General features: G+C 53.4%; 1 protein-coding gene across 2 annotated transcripts in view; it reads right to left on the bottom strand.

The window, feature by feature from the left end:
• The window catches only part of SCUBE1 (signal peptide, CUB domain and EGF like domain containing 1), a 114,555-nt gene extending 101,761 nt beyond the window's left edge, over positions 1-12,794 (bottom strand). For both annotated transcript variants that reach the window (XM_023509363.1, XM_003783128.3), the window contains exons 1-2: positions 12,707-12,794; positions 9,853-9,984 (exon numbers count right to left, since the gene is read on the bottom strand). In XM_023509363.1, coding sequence (XP_023365131.1) covers positions 9,853-9,984; positions 12,707-12,794 — 220 coding nt within the window. The remainder of the gene's footprint in view (positions 1-9,852; positions 9,985-12,706) is intronic.
• Positions 12,795-16,675: the final 3,881 nt, after the last annotated feature.

The following is a 16,675-nucleotide window of genomic DNA, read 5'->3' as shown; positions in this document are numbered from 1 at the left end:
TGGAGCCCCAGAATTACCCCCTTCCTAAAGCTTCTACCCATCTTCTAGCAGACACGCCCTGGCCCTACCCTGGGCTCTGCGGCCCCCAGACAGACATGATCATTCCTAACCTTGCCTGTGTCCTCCTGTGCTCAGGAGGACTGTGACCTATTCAGTCAAAGCCTCAGAGCCTAGCAGAGTGGGTGTGAGAGAAGCCTCTGATCACTGAATGGAGGAATAATCCTGACTGTGGTCTCACTCAGGGACCCCCGTGACATGTGAGGTCCACATATGACTACCCTGACGGTGCCAACACCTTCATTTCACAGCAAGAGAAGCCAAAGCTCAGAGATGTTGCCTGCTCTGCCCCAAGACACACAGCTGATACAAAGGGAGCCAGGAATTGAGCCAGGCCACTTGACTTCAAAGTCAATGCTGTCTCAGGCACACAGGGCCACCTTTATATGAAATTTCCAGAAAAAGCAAATCAATTAAGACAGTAAATTAGTGGTTTCCTAAGGCTGGAGGGGCTAGAGGCTTTAAGGGGAGATGGTCAAGGAGTACAGGGTTTCTTTTGGGGGTGATACAAAGACTCTAGCATTGATTGTGGTAATAGATGAACATGAATATGCTAAAAAGCATTGAATAGTATGCTTTAAATGATTGAATTATGTAGTATATGAAATATCTCTCAAAATAGCCACTTAAAAAATAAAAATAAAACAAGTTCACAATGTCAGGGCTCTTATTTACTTGGCTGGCTCTGCCCAGTTCTCTTGGTATTTTTTAGACAGAGTCTCACACTGTTGCTCAGACTAGAGTGCCAGGCCATTGGCCTACATCTGCAGCCTCAAACTCCTGGGCTCACATGATCCTCCTGCCTCAATCTCTGGAGTAGCTGGGACTACAGGCACCCGCCATGGTGCCCAGCTAATTTTTCTAATTTTGGTAGAGATGGGCTCTTGCTCTTATTCAGGCTGGTCTTGTACTCCAGAGCTTAAATGATCCTCCTGCCTCAGTCTCCCAGAGTACTGGGATTATAGGTGTGAGGCACTGCACCTCACCTAGGACCATCACTTTGAACTGAACTCAGATGCCACCTGCCCAGCTTGGGCTCATGGTAAGAAGTGTGGCTCCCAGAAACCAGGAAGGGATTTTCCTACCAAACCAGTTATTTATTTTTTTTTTTCTCCCTCAAAAACACATCCCTGGAGGCTCTTTCCAGGCTTGGTCAACAGCACTAATGGACACTGAAGCGACCTGGTCAAGGGAAACCTGACCTGTTGGGGTGTTTGAGATGGAAGTGAGGAGAGGCCCCAGCATACCTGCTGGGCTCAAGTTCAGCTCTGCCAGTCCTGAGTCAAGGGTCCGATTGCTCCCTCCCACCAATCCTAGGAGTGGTGATTCTCCTAGGTGGGAGATGCAGGGGAGATGCCCCAGACCCCCAGACTGCAGGCTCTGAGGGGCTGCTCCACAGGCCCAACCACCCTGAACTCAAAAGGAGGATAATCAGAAACAGGCAACCACCAAAAAACCCGAACCGGCAGCATCAGTAAGCCAGAGTCCTAGAACTCCTCTGATCCATGACCTCAGATTCGATAAAGGGGTAATTGAGGCCCAAAGAGGGCAACTGAGGGACAAAGGGTACCCTCAACTGAGACCCTGGCCTCAGGGCTGCCAGCCTGGAGGGGGGAAAATGACCCAACACAGGGAGCACAACGTGAGCTGCTCCCACCAGCAGAGCAGCCAAGCCCAGGTCTGACCATGAGGCTGGCAGTGGGAAGGGACGGGGGCTAGGTCTGGCTGAAGTCCATGTACTACCCCACAATCTGAGCAAGCCTGGGCACCATCAAAGCAAGGATCATCCAGAGAAGAGAGCTGCCTGCAATAAGAGTCTTGGGCCTGGGATCTCCTGGCCCTCCTGAACTTTGCAGTCAGCAGGCTAAGGGCTAGAACTGCTCCAGGTCACGCAGGGCTGGTACCCAGATCTCCACAGACCTACTCCCAGCTCAACACCCCTCTATGAGGCAGAGGCATGGGGGCTCCTGGAGAGAGGGGTACATCTAGGAGATGTGGTGGGAGTGGGGAGTGATCACCACCACCAGCTGTTATCAGCCCAGGCCAGAAGTCCACGCCAGCCGGCGGGAGTCTTTAGCTCCCTCCACCCAGGGGCTGCAGCCCTGGCCCATCTGGAGGATCCCCTCAGAGCACCCCTGACCTTACCGGCACACACAAGCCCTTCAGCCCTCTTTGTCTCAAGGCCTTGGGGAAGGCCGTCATCCATGTCAGTAGCATTCAAAGGCACACAAGCCCACAGTTTATTTTCTTAGAAATAATGGTTTTTTCTGGTTAGCATTCCTCTGATGGAAAAACAAATATAGCCACTGTAATAAGAAGCCGCCAAGAGGAGGCGAGAGGGCTGGAGGAAGAGGGCAGAGAAGGGCTGCCACCCGGGGAGCTCAGAGACACAGGTGACGGGAGGTGGGGGAGCAGAGACCCCCAACCCTGGGAGAAATGTGGATTTGAGGAAAAAAGCTCAATATGCAGGTACTGGTTCTGCCTTCAACACACGGCCTCTCCCTCCTCATTCTGTAAGGCAGGTGCTGTGGCACCCACCTGATGGGTGAGGGGACCAGGGCTTGTCACTTGCTGGGCTTGCTGAGTCAGCACAAGGACCAAACTGCAAGCCTCTAGTCCTTGCTACAAATGCTCCCATTGGCCATCAGAGCAGGAAGGGACAGCAGAGACCTGTTTCTGTCCTGCTTCCCTAACTCCTTCCTCTCCCCAGGCGGACACACCCATGCTCTACTCCACCCCCACCCGGTCTTGTCTGTATTTCTTTGGCTGCACGTTCCACATCCGTTAGGATCCCTTCTTTTCCAATCTGTCTTTCCCATAAACCAGCGAGGTCTTCAAGGGCAGGAAGCACGTCTTGGCCCCAGCACCAAGCCTGACACACAGTAGGTGCTCAGTGAACACAGCTGATCCACAAAGGAATCCAGTCCAGTACAAATATTTTGCAGATGGACAAATGGAGGCTCAGAGAGGTGAACTTACCTCCTGTGCTTAACTGTAACAGCTTGAGCTTTTTATTTTTCCTCTTAATAATGGACATGGGCTCCAAGAACTCTCCAAGAAGCCCAAACTCTGCAGCAGAGCTGGGACCAGTTACAAGCAACTCTAATTGCCAGCTAACAGCAACTTGGAATTTTAAGTCGCATGCAATTTCTTCCTGTCCGCTGGTCTGCTGGTCTTGAATGCTTTCATCTTGTGCAGAGCACACGTTAGCATGCATAATTGCATGTTTTAAGACTCAAAGGAGAAGAATTTCCCCTTCCCCCTCTACTGCCTCTGCCCCCCAGACCCCCACTTACCTCCTACCGCCTTTTCTACCCTCCCCAAAAGGGGAATTTTATCTGGAGTTTCAATAAAGTGTGCAATAATGATGATGAAAATAATTTAATAAGGTCATGGACGTTATTTCCTAAGAAGGCCAATTGGTTTTAAGGGCTTTTTTTTTCTGATGTTAAACTAAATGGATCACTGGGTATGTTATTAGGAGTTTTGTTAAAACGCTTTAATAACATGTTCTGTAATCCACCTAACTTTAGTGATTGACAAGCAGACCCTGCGGATATAAAACTCAGGAAGTGACTATTTATATTCATTACATACATGCTAATTTTGTGATTTCGGAGGGCCAGAGGGTTGTCATTTTTCCCCTTTTCACACAAAAAAGGAAAATAGTAATATATTTGATATACTGTGGCAAAAACAAAAAGTTATTTCCCCCAAGAGTTTTAATTATAGCATTTGGAAAAGGCCAGAGTTGGAACTTGCAAGTGGAATAAACCACTTGAATAAACGGTCTAAAAAGTAAGTACACATAGAGGGGTGATGTGCGCTGCCAGTTCAGACTAAGCAGTGATTATCAAGAGCGTCTTAGCTATCTAAACAAGCCATCTGAGGGTGGTTTGCTCCTCATTTGGGGCCTGGTCCTGATTATAAACGAGAGCTTTTAATTAAGATTAGTAAGACCCAATTCAAGCTATAATTTGGTCCTTTTCCTTAGCAAATGTCTATGAAAACAGGGCAATTAAGGTTAAATGAGTTGGAGCGTTTAAAGGGTATGAAATGCCCCCTCCTTACTCCTGGCCTGCCCTCTCCCAGCACAAACAGGCCTGGCTAATTCAGACCAGGAGGCCAGAGCAGGGCTGGCCCAGCAGCTTCCAAAAGGCCCAAGGTGAGCAGGGAGTGTACAGGCTTAGCTAAGTGAAGAGACAGAGGAAACAGAATATGCAAAGGCCCAGAGGTAGGACGGAGCCAGCAAGTTTGGGAAACTAAAAAAAGAGCGATACTGGGGTAAGGCTAGGCAGAGAGGCTGAAAATAATGGTAGCTCAAAGTGGTTGAACTGAGGCTGGGCTAAGCCCTAGGGCATCGTCCCCCAGTTGTACTGAGGGCTGATGAACCCGCAGCCATCATATTTGGTCTAGGGCCTGTCCTAGACCAGCTGGCAGCAGCCAGAGACGGTATGTGAAAAAAGAAAGGGCCCCTGTACCCCATTTATCACTCCATAGCTGAGGAGCCTCCCCCACTGCCTTCAAACTGGCTAACAGGGCCTAGCCTGCTGGGGAGACCCCTTCCTCTAATGGTGGTTGGAAGCCAGACCCTGCTGCCTCTCACCTAGGTGGCTTGACCTCTATGGACCCAATTTCCCAGGCTAACTCTGCCACTGGTCCACACTAGATAGCCTTAGACTAGCCCCTGGCTGTCCGGGTCTTGGCCTCCTCATCTATAAAACCGTCAGTGTTTGTGCAGTTTGGGGAGGTCTTTCTGGGAACCTCTGGGTTGGATAATAGTCACTCACTGTCCATTGATGCCAGCTCTGGGTCTGGCCCTGAGTGAAGTCACACAAGCTGGTGGGACAGAAGCACTGGGGAGAGATGAGCACAGGTGGTAGCTCACCAGTCCGGGAACTAAGGAAGGCTTCTGGGAGGAGGGGACCCTTTGCACCCATTCACCCACCCTTTTCCCAAAAGACGCCTTCCATAGCCTGTGCCAATGCCAGTGCTGGGTTCCAATGCCAGTGCTGGATGGGAGCTGGATGGGTCACAGATTCTGCCCTTCAGGAGCCATAGGAAGGCGTAAGTGCAGCATGTCAAGGGCTAAAACCCAGGTGTGTGTAAGTCTGGGAGGGCAGTAAAGAGAGATAGCATGTCACTCACAGGGCTGCCCCGGCTACCCTCTAAAGTTCCTTCCAACTCTGCAGATCCATGACTTTACCCCAAGTTACTTCAGATCTCGTCAAGCACCAATGCTAAAGAAAACATGGATGTAGCCTCAGCCTTGCTCCTAGCTGTCTGAGACGCCTCACCTGTCTGGCTACAGGAAGCCCCTGCCAGTGCGGATCTGGCCACATGGGTCCAGGACACTTTCCCAACACAGTGGTCATGTGGCTTCATGTGTGGAGGCCACTGCATCATCACATGTCCACCAGCCATGTGGCAAGATGGCCAGGAAGTTGTGGTAAGAAACTGTCCCCAGAGTGGGGCAGGTTGCCTCCACTGTGGCGTTTCACAACCAGAAGAAGTTCCAAGGTGACATGGTTAAGGTGGAAGTGGTGACCCTGACAGGGCTTCCCGCAGTCTGGGCTCATTTCATATGAAGCCCTAGACCATGAAAGCCGTGCTCTCAGGACCCACTTTGCAGAGCGCCGCTTCTGTGCCTATCGCAGCAAATTGCATCCCTGATGAGATCTGTAGGACAGGGTGCACAGTTCCCCCAAAGTCCAATGCTGACATCTGCAAAACCTCACACCAGCTCAGGACCTGCAGATTCAGGAGCCCAGGGAGGGAAAACAGGTTTCATCTACTGTGGAAATGACTGGAGGGTGCGGGGATTGATTACTGATGTCTGCTGTGGGAGAAGATGATAGCATATTTGCCATCCTTGAAGAGTAGGTTTAGATGAACAAAGGAAAGCCTCTGTCCTGTGTTTTTTTTTTATTGTACATTTCTTTTCTTTTCTTTTCTTTCTTTCTTTCTTTTTTTTTTTTTTAAAGAGATGAAGTCTGGCTTGCTCTGTTGCCCAGGCTGGAGTGCAGTGGCACAAACAAACATAGCTCACTACAGCCCGGAACTCCTGGGCCCAAACAATCCTCCCACTTCAGCCTCCCACATTGTACCTTCTTGATAAACAAAGGTCTGTGAAGGGCATGCCTGTCTGTATGTTCTCGGGGGATACGGAAGAGGTGACAAGGCTTGTATAGGCATGTATGCATATGTTTTATACGAACAGTTGATGAACCAGAATACCCCATTTCCAAACCATTTTGAGATCCTGGGAATTGTTGGAAAGAGACAGAACTTTACCTCTTTTTATAGACTGAACATTAGGCTCATCAGCATTATTGTGACCATCAGCATCAGCCCTGCCACCATCACGGCAACGGCAGTGTGCCCTACGTGAAAGGCTACATTCAAATGCTTTTAAATACATTAACTCATTTCATTCTCACACCATCGTTATGAAGAAGGCACTAGCATTGAGTCCATATTACAGATAAAACAATGGAGGGACAGGACTTGACCAGGCTACAAGGCAATATTTAAACCCAGGCAGTTTGGACCCACAGTCAGGGCCCTAACCATATGCTCAACTAAACATGGACAGTTATTCTCTCTTCTCAGGACAGAAAGCCACAGATAGGAAAAGCCATTTGCAGAAAGCCAGGGTGGAGCAAATCTGGGCTCCAGTCCCAACTTAGGAAAGGCCTCCATTGCTACTTCTGTAAACCAAGGAAGTGAAGATCTGGGTGGTCTCCAAGCTCACTTGGGCCACAGTGCACCTGGCTAGATAGCCCTTCAGATTTCAGAGCTCCCAGAAGGCCATCCTGGGGAAACCAGCAGGGATGTGGTGACTTGTGGGTGAATACTCAGCAGGCTGCCTTGATTCTGGTGGGTGAGAAGCCTGAGTGCAAGAGGGATGGGGGCCACTGAGGTCCGCAGAGCCCAGGCCAGCACTCCTTCACCCACTGAGGTTTAGTGACCGAGTAACCACATGGAATTTTCCTCTTGGTTCCTAAGAGTTATTTTTGTACTGTTAGTATGGCAACTCAACAGATACTGACCCTTACTATCCTAAATCTGTTAAGAATTTCCAGACCACAAGCTCTTAGTGGCAGTGACAGGGTTGCACCATAACTATCACCTCTGAAGTAGATGGTGTGGGGTGAGTGTCAAAGGTCTTCACCATTCATAAGCTCAGGTCAGCCTGAAACCACTGTGAGAGGTAGTGAGCTCATGAGGATGATGGTGGTGGCGGGGGTGGCGGCAGTGACACTGCCACCTGCCTGCTGAGCACATAACTGCATACCGAGTGCCCACCCCAGTGCACTGCACTGCATCTCTCTCTGTCTTCAGGGTGAGCTGTGGCCGGGGTGGTGTTTGGGGCCTATGTAGCCAGAGAAGAAACTGGGGCTCTGTGAGCGCAGATCACCACCCAAATTTTCACATCAGAGGTGGGCTGCAACTCAGGCTCCCATGAGTGGTGAGGTCTGTCCCTGCTTTCCTCACAGCACAGCAAGAGGAAGCCCCCCAGGGACCCAGCATGCCACACGCCCCTCTGTGGGTGCCTCACAGGTTGCCCATATAACACGACCCAGTCTGGAGGAAAGACAGCTAACTCAGACTAAAGATTTTCCACACATCCTTGTTAGCACCCAGCCCTGCCCCAGGATCTGGGAACACAGTGACAGGCATAAAGGGTCTCTGTACTCGAGGAGGTCACTGGGAGCTCTTGGGGACATGGTCTGAGTTTGTGTGTGGTGTCAGTGTGGTGGCCCCATCACCAAGCTCATGGCAGGCCCTCAACAAATGAGCTACCAGCTCAGCAGGGGAGCAAGACATATGACAATAACACGGAGACAGTGATGATAGGGCAGAGTCAGTACTTAATGCAGCCCAGCGGGCACCAGTGTGCAGGTGTAAGTGGGAGTATCAGGGAAGGGTGCCCCGAGGAGGCAGATCTAAAGAATGATTAGCCTTTAGATTTAGCCAGGATGCAAAAAGAGGGCAAGAAGCTCTAGGCACTGGGAAAAGCCAAAGGGGGGCTCCCAAACATTGAATAGCCTAGGAGTTGTGTGTGTGTCAGGACATAGGTGGTTCTGTGTTCCTGGTGTGAAAGCCAGAGGCTGGAGGCTGGCTAAAGAGATGAGGAGACCCTGGAAATTCACACACCTCCTCCTCTCTCATCCTCATACCCAGAAGCCAAGATGAATTCTCTTTCTAGTAGATGAGGATGTGAGGCCCACAGAGCCAGCAAGTGGCACAGCTGGGCTTGGGTATAAGATTTTGACTCCTGACCCAGGGCTCAAGCAGAGTGGGGGCTTAAAGCTGGACTCTGAAGGACCTCAAGGCAACAGGAGACAAAGTGTTGGCCTGAGGAATTGGGCTGAGGGAGAAACAGGTTGGGTAAGTGGCTTAAAGTGGCAGAGATGGCGGGGGTGGGGTGGGTGGGTCAGCCATGACCCTCCCTTGTCAGGGCACTGTGTGTGAGGCATCACAGAGGGTGAGAAAGTGGTCACACACAGCCTTGCACGTGCCACCTGAACCACCCAGTTAACCTCCAGGCCCTGCCAGCATCTTAGCCAGCCTGTCACACTAGGCTTCTTGCTAATGGCCTGTTCTATCTGCCTTCAGCCTGGCCTCCTGCCAGAGGTCTGTGGGTAGGCACCAGCTCCCAACTATGGTTTCTGGGCTCTGAGCAAGCCAGGGATATGACCGAACCAGGTGTGATCCAAGAGACATTATTTGCCTAGCACTCAGCCCTCAGTATATGCTTGATAAACAAGAAGAATAAATGACATCAGCATCTCAAGGAGGCATAGTTTGACCTCCTATAAAATGTCAGCCCTGTAAAGCCTCCACAGAAAGAACAGGTGACAAGTGTCACATGTCACCTTCTCAACATAAATGTCACACTTCAAAAAATTAAACTGGCAGGGCCCAGAGGGAAGAAAATAAGATCCTAGAATGTCATTGAGTGGAAGTTAGAAGACCTGGGTTTCAGTCCCCATCATGACACTGTGGAGCTTGGGGACCTTGCCAAAGATACTTCTCTTCTCTGGGTCTTAGTTTTCCTTATTCATGCAGTGGGGCAGATGGGAAGGCTTGAGTCAGTGACTTCGTCCTGTGTGCACATCAGTTTCCAGCCCCCTGACGCTGAGTTCTGTCCACCCATGGGGTCGGGATGACCACACAGATCCTCACAGAACAAATGCTCCCAAGGTGCCGTCTGGCTTGGAGAGACCTGGCTCCCAATGCACTGGAATTCTCACTCCAACTCTCAGCTGCCAGGGAGGAAGCTGCTAATGCCAAGAGGTCAAACCAGCACCCAGGTGCAGAGAAGGAAGGCGGGACAGACAGATGCCACAGTCCCCTGTCTGTATCCAGGAGACCTGGCCAGCCTCACAAATGCCGTGGTTGGCTACTGGGCAGGTCATTTCGGGGAAGGTACAGGCCATGTAGGGTGGATTTTGAAGTTGCCATTAGGGACATGGATGGAAGGGGTCACCCCAGGCCCTAACACCACCCCCATGCACATCCAGTCAGGAACAGGTACAAACACATTATTTAGTGCTGCACTCCATTTCTTTAAAAAAACAAAAAGTTTCAAAGCTGGGAGAGAGTCGGATGCCCCATGACTTGCGCTTCATCTTCCAGGGAAGCAGCCCACATTTGCAGAAAGCCTACAGCCTCTCTCCCACCGCTGAGAGAAGCCAGTTCTGCCAGTACTGATGGTGACAGTGGCAGTGACAGGCCAGAGGCTTGGTCCCAGCTGGTGTCAAACAGGGAGGGCTGGACTCTACTCACCTTCACATTGCCTCCCTTCTCCCTTGTAGCCAGGCTTGCAGAGGCATTTGTAGGACTTGGGTGTGTTCTGACAGATGGCATCAATGTGGCAGTCATCTGTGCCCTCGGAGCACTCATCTACATCCACTGCTCCTGGTGAGGGGTGGGGGTGACAACAGATGAGCTGTGACCTGGGAGCCAGCAGCAGGCAGTGTGGTGGGGGAGCTCTCACCTCTGCCCTGCCACTGTTCCCTGGGGTAATTAACAGCAACAGCTGTCACGTGACAGCCTGGTGTGATAATCAGCAAGAGGTAGCATCTTTCAGGCAGCTACTCTGCAGTGGTCAAATCCCACTAAGTAGGGCCATCATTCCGCGACAGATGGGAAAACTGAGGCTCAGGGACACCCCAAGGAAAAGCCTCTCTCTGTGTGTCCAGCTCACCCCACAAAGCTTCACTCCAAACCTCCTCACTCTCCTTATTCTAGTTGCAGAGCCAGAAGGGTCCTTTGAATATTTAAATCCATCCGCTCTGAGTTACAGATTGGGAAACTGAGGCTAGGAGCAGCCAGTTGAGGCCATGGCAGGAGGCTCCCTGAGATGCACATGGGATTCCAGCTGGCCCTGGGCTGCGAGGAAGGGATTCATCTGGCTTCCACGCTGCCCACTGGAGTGTCCACTGGTGGGGTCACACCCTCACCAGGGTCACCTAGCTTATGGATGGTTCTGGGATCCCCAGTCATCCTTCCTCTCCTCCTCAAAAATCTAGGTGCGACCTGGTTCTCACATCCCGACAACTTCTAAACTGAAGTTCCAACTAGGCTGAGGGCCCCCAACACTCCAAATCCTGCCCCAACACATAGGTACACCTCCAATGTGGGACAGCTACTGAGGCAAAGTAAGTCCACAAAGATTCTGTGTATCTGTGTATGCAATCCAAAATGCACACATATACACACTCTGTCTCACACACATGCACACAGCAGGCAGCATCACTTTTCAGGGAGTGGCATCTGCTCAGGTGAGCAGCCCATCCCTTACAGCTGCCCAAGAGAAGAGTGAAAGGGCCTTGGGAGATGGTGGGTGGAGGGGGTCAGAGCCCTAATCAGAAGGTCAGGGGTCAGCAGGAACACTGGTGTAGGGCCCTCTGGGGAAGTGGCAACAGAGGGACTCCCCAACCCCCATGCAAGAGTGGCACTGCCTCAAAGGCAGGAAGTCAGATGCCACAGGGGACCGATTACATGCTGGGGGTGGTCACTTCTAAGATAGGACCCGTGGGGGCAGTGGCCACAGATACGACTCTTGCCACCTCCTAAGGGTCAGTGCATGGGAATGAGGGAAGGGAAACTTGCTGGGGCTCTGGAACCCCTTACCCTGCCCACCCCCAATCTACCACCATGTAGGTGTCCTCATCAGGTGTCCCCATCTCCCAACACATTATAAACATGTCCTAAGGTGGTGGGTGGGGAGAGGGCAGGCAAGTTCGGGAGCCACATGCCACTTGTCCCCATAGATCCTGGCCTGGGCTGGAGATTCCCCCTGCAGGGCAGCCTCGGCCTCCCACCACAGGCTGCTCACTTTGACTTTGGTTTGCTTATGCTGGGGGTTCACAGCCACAGGGATTGGGGTGGGGGGAACGTGGTGGCAGGAGACAGAGGCATACACAGAGAGACATGGGGGGAACAGAGAGGTGGGGAGAGACACACACAGAACCAGTCATTCAGAGGCAAAAGACCCCAAAGCTTGAGAGAGACACCTACAGGGAGTGGGGGTGTGGACCGTCAGGGTGAGTAGAATAGCTGGAGCCACCTGGTATCATCACTAAGGGCTTGATTACCACATGCCACCAAACATAGACCTCAGGGAGCCCAGAGTGGTGGGGAGGTCCCTTCCTCCCTTCACCCCCCAAAGAGAGAAGGGAGAAGAGAAGGTGACTCCAGCTTCTGACAACCAGAGAGCAGGAGGCACTGAGTGGGAGGAAGGGGGCCTGTGAAATGCCCCCACCTCTGGGCAGCCCACCTGGCCTCTGCTGTCTGACAGACCCCTCCCCTGGGCCTCATCCCCAAGTCCTGTTCCTGGCTCCCAAGCTCTCGCCTTCCTGTCTGCTCGCTCCGTCTGACGTCCACTGGTCCATCGCTTCCCAGGTAGCTCCGTCCGTCACCCTTCGCAGCACTCTCCTCGCCCCTCCTCCGATCTCCTTCTCCAGGGTCCCTGTCTGCACCTCTCCCCTCCTTCCCACCGGCCAGTCCATCCCTCTTCTGATCCCGTTCCTCCCCGCTGTCCCTCTGCCTCCTCTCCCTCTCAGGTTTTCTTCTTTCCCCTCCAGCTTTTCTCCTCTCTATCCCTCGGTGTTTGTCTATTTCTGGCTGCTTCTTGGGTCCTTTTGTCTGCTCCCTCTCCTCCTCCTTTCCTGTCCGTCTGTCCCTCCGACCTACCACCTCCTCTCCCTCTTTCTTCGGGTCCGTCTTTTTTTCCCTGGAGCACCTCGTCGGGTCTCCCCGCCCTCCCTCCGCCCGCGCTCCCCTCTCCCTGGGCAGCGCCCCTCTCTCCTTCGGGGTCCCCGCCCCGCCTGGTCTGCACTCTGGGTCCCCCTGGACCAGCCGTCGCGTTTTCTTTCTTTCTCCGGCCTCATACTCCCCTCCCCGGGCCTCAGCCCACCCCGCCCCAGCCGCGGCCCCGCGGGGCTCCAGGAGCCCCGGCCGCCCGGGATGCGGGGAGGGGCGCCCCGGCCGGCAGCAGAAGTTACTTTGTAAAGAGGCGGGGGGGCTGCGGGCGCGCGGGTGCGGCCCTCGGGACGGTGCGGGGTGGCGGGAGCCAGGCCCGAGCCCCCCGCCGCCCGCGCCCCCAGTGTTCGCTGTCCTCCCGTAGGGCGCTTACCTGGGAGCCCAGTTGCCCCTGCCAGCCGCCCACGCGTGCCCAGCGCGATCAGCAAGCACAAGTGCCAGCGGACGGCCGCCGCGCCCATGCTCGCTGCGGGCCCGGCTGGGCGTGCGGGCGTGCGGGGCGCGGAGACCCGACCGACCGGCCGCTCCTGCGAGCGCTCCTAGCTGCTAGCGGCTCCGCCACCGCTTGGGCTCCGGAGCCACCCAGCCGGCGCGGCTGACGAGCTGACAGCGCGGGTCATTGGCCCGTGGCCTCCTGGGGGCGGGGCTACGCGCGCGGCCGGCCAATGGGCGCGGGCCGCCGGCTCGCGGGGGGAGGGGCGGGCGCGGGCGTCCCAAGCAGCCCCCTCCCCTCCCGGCGGGCGGCAGGTGGGGGGGTGGGGGGCCGGGCGGGTTCGCAAGCCCGCTGGATGTACCGTCTCCGCCCGGCTGGGGCTTGCTCGGGGGCTGCTCCCTCCAGTCCCCCGAAGCCCCTGTGGTCTCGAGTGGCCGCTCCTCCGGGGGCAGCACCTTCCCCGCCCCCAGCACTCACACTCGAGGGAGAGGAGGGGGCTGTGAACCGGCTCTCGGAGATCGAGAGGCCGAAGCCACCCGTTCGTAGTGAAAGAAATGCCGAGGCGTGCCCCGGAACTGTGCGTGCAGCCGTGCGGCAAGCGTTCATTGAGCACCTACTGGGTGCCGGACGCGGGCGAGGCAGCGGCGACAAGCCAGATGTGGAAAAATAGTGAAATCATCTTGAAATTTACGTTCAAAACAAACGAACTTTTTATCCTTTTGCAAAGGACAATGGCTCATAAGTGCGTTTGTCGTGGGGCAACCCCAAGACCCGCGTCTGGCACCGGGCTCCCGGGACGGCTCCGACCCCGAGCGGACAATACCCCTTTGCGATCGTCCCGACGGGCGCCGCCCATGTGTGGGCCGAGCTCGGCCAGCGAAGTTCGCTGCCGGGTGAACGCGCGGGCTGGCCCTGCCCAGTGACAGACCCGGCGGGGCCGGGGGCAGGGGGAGGGGCAGAAGGAACATCACGGTCAGCACCGGCTCTGGCCTGGCCTGGGGTCCACACCTGACGCCTGTCCGCCTGGGGCGTGGTCCCACCCGCCCGGGAGGGAGGCGCGGCTGGAAATAAATGGCCCCTCTCAGCCAGAGGCAGGACGCTTTAAGGGAAGAAAGTTCAGCAAACCCCAAGGCCCATCTCCTTGACAACCACCAATAAGAGCTCCTTTTTTCTTCTCCTGCCCTCCAGGCCTGACTCAAAGACGAGACTTTTCTCTTTTTTGTCCACTCTGCCCGCACCAGTTTGTCCCAACGTTTCCCCTGCACACCAGCCCCCTTCCCTGCCCAGCACACCCCCACACTCACACATGCAGACACACGCTCTCACACACACTCACAGGATCCCCTGGACATGATGGCCTCAGTGCTAGAAAGTTAAATCTGTGTCCAGCCAGCTCTTGATCTGACTTCACATCAGCTTGTGGCATTGGCCTGGAGGCTGGGACAAGGGGTCCCCCACATGGGGGTCCAGAAAGGGCCAGAGTGGAAGGAAATGCTGTTTCTTGTCTCCACTAAACCTCCTCCGAACGCTTTGCCATTTACAGCTGCTTGGTGGGGTGGCTGTTCCTGGCTGGCGGTTTAACTTGGGAGATCCTGTCATCAGTCTTTATTTTGTCCCCCTCTCAGTGTGGCTCTGGGGCTTCTGCGCATTGGGGAAGCTCCCCTAGAACCGTGAATTATCTTATACACTGGGCACAAGGGCAAGAAGTATGAGGTAGGGAGGGGGGCTCTGACCTTCTAGAAACAATGCTCTCTAATTCTTTGGGGTACCCCCACCCCTGGCAAAGTATCCCCCAGGCACAGGAGAACCTTCTTCCAGGCTCCGTCCCCCAGCCAAATCAAGGTGGGAATGGAAGCAAGTGATGGCCTGTTAGTCTCTGACCCCCATAGCCTGGGGCTGGCTCTCATACCAAGTATTACGCTGCAGCCTGCCCTCAAATAATTGCTCAGGTCAAGTTTGCTGGTGAATTATGGTGGTTCTCAACTTTCCTAATGCCAGGACTCTTTAATACAGTTCCTTTAATACAGTGCTGCAACGAAAATAATTTTATGGTTGGGGGTCACCATAACATGAGGAACTGTATTAAAGGGTCACGGCATTAGGAGGGTTGAGAACCACCGCTAAGGTGTGCTGATAGAAGAAAAGTGAATCCTTCTAGAAGGCGATCTCGTGGTCTGTGTGGAGGATTCAGAGAGCAACGGAGGGAAGTGGAGAGAAACACACCTGTAAACCCTTCATGTGCGCACTAAAGGAGGAGCCTATGGGGCAGAGAAAGGTGACTTTTGCCCTGGGGGTCTGTCAGGGAGACCCCACCAGGGCAGGTGATCTGGAGCTGAACACAAAGTATAAGGAAATTTTCCTGCTGGACAAGAAAGGACAGACAGACAGAATGTGCCAAGGTCCATTAGGGAAGCAAGGACCCAGCAAACAAGCTGGAGAATGTTCTCAGAGCATCTTAAAAACTGTAGAGCACGTATGAGTGTGCTGGTGACATGATGGGGGCTGCTCATGGAGACTGGGGGGTTTGTCTGGGAGTGGGAAGGGTGGGCGGGCAAGAACCTGTATGCCAGGACCCTGCAAAGGGTGCCTTGGAGCCTCTGGACACTTACCTGGGGGAATTGCACAGTGACTATGGGAGGGAGCTCTCCATGGCTTCCATGACCTTCCAAATGACGGGTGAACTCTTTGTGTGGTAAACAAGGGTCCCTCACCATCTCCATAGCAGTCCCAGCCTCACCAAATTGCTGTGAAGAGAGTGCTGCAGATCTCCCGCTTCTAACACCCTTGAGTCTGCAAGTCCCCCTCTGCCTGGACACCCTTTGTTCCCTCCTCTGTGAGGCACAGCCCTTCTCTTCTGCCCATACCTGCCCGTCTGAGGCCACCACTCCCATTGGGCCTAAGAAATTATTGTCAAATGAGTGAATGAACAAATGAACAAGGAAACAAGACATGTTATTTAACTGAGAAGTCTTGTTGCTCCATGGAAAAGATTCTTTGGTTGTTTGATAGAGATTTGAGGAGTGAATCCAGCTGCCCACTCTCCCTGTCCACCTCTCCCTCTGCGCCCCAGGAGTCTGTGGGGCCAGTAGGCGGGATCAACAGTCCTCAGGTGTCCAGAGCAGTGACCTGGGATCCTTTGGCTCCCCCTGGTGACGCTTGGCACAGGTCTAAGAGAAGAGGAAGGAAGAAGAGGTAAGCTCTCCCCTCTCCCCACTCCAGGCACACCCACTGTGACCCCAGCTGCTGACCTCAGTCCTCAGCACGACATCCAACTGGTCTAGGCTCTGACCACACTGTCCATGCTCATCAGCCCTATAACCTTGGCTAAATTACTGAACACCTCTGTGGGCCTCAGGTCCCACGTCTGTGCAGCTGGCCTTCTAGAATGGTGGGGAAGATTAAACACAGACAGAAATGAAGTGGGACCTCTCTGAGCCTCAGTTTTCTCATCAGTAAAATGGGAGCCGTGCTAATGTCTTTCTCACTAGGCTGTGGGAAGGATTTGATGAGATTTTGCACATGAAGCCCTGGCACACAGAGGTAGTCCGTACATGCTGGTATAATCATTATAATTACTGCTACCACCCTTGTACTAGTACCACTAATACTCATAGTAGCAGATGGTAGTAATATTTCAACTGGTTCAATGGTGCATAATGTAAGGGTTTCTAATTCTGTATGAAATCGGTGCATTGTTCCCCATAAATGCATTAATGTGTACATGATCTACGTGTTTATGATTTAATAAAAAACAAAAACAAGAACAAAAAAAAAGAAAAAATATTTCAACTGGTCAAAAGCACCTTACTTTAAAAATTTTCCTCACGAAGAATTCTCTTGGTTAACAACAGTTGTAAGAGTCTTAGAGAAAGTGAAGTTCTCTGCAAGCATAAAGTGCCATTACACAAT

This window comes from Otolemur garnettii, unplaced genomic scaffold (assembly GCF_000181295.1).
Source record: "Otolemur garnettii isolate 467f Iridium unplaced genomic scaffold, OtoGar3 scaffold00007, whole genome shotgun sequence".
In the NCBI taxonomy this organism is placed as follows: Eukaryota; Metazoa; Chordata; class Mammalia; order Primates; family Galagidae; genus Otolemur; species Otolemur garnettii.
Note: the sequence above shows the minus strand (reverse complement) of the source record. Positions and strands in the feature narration are given on the sequence as shown.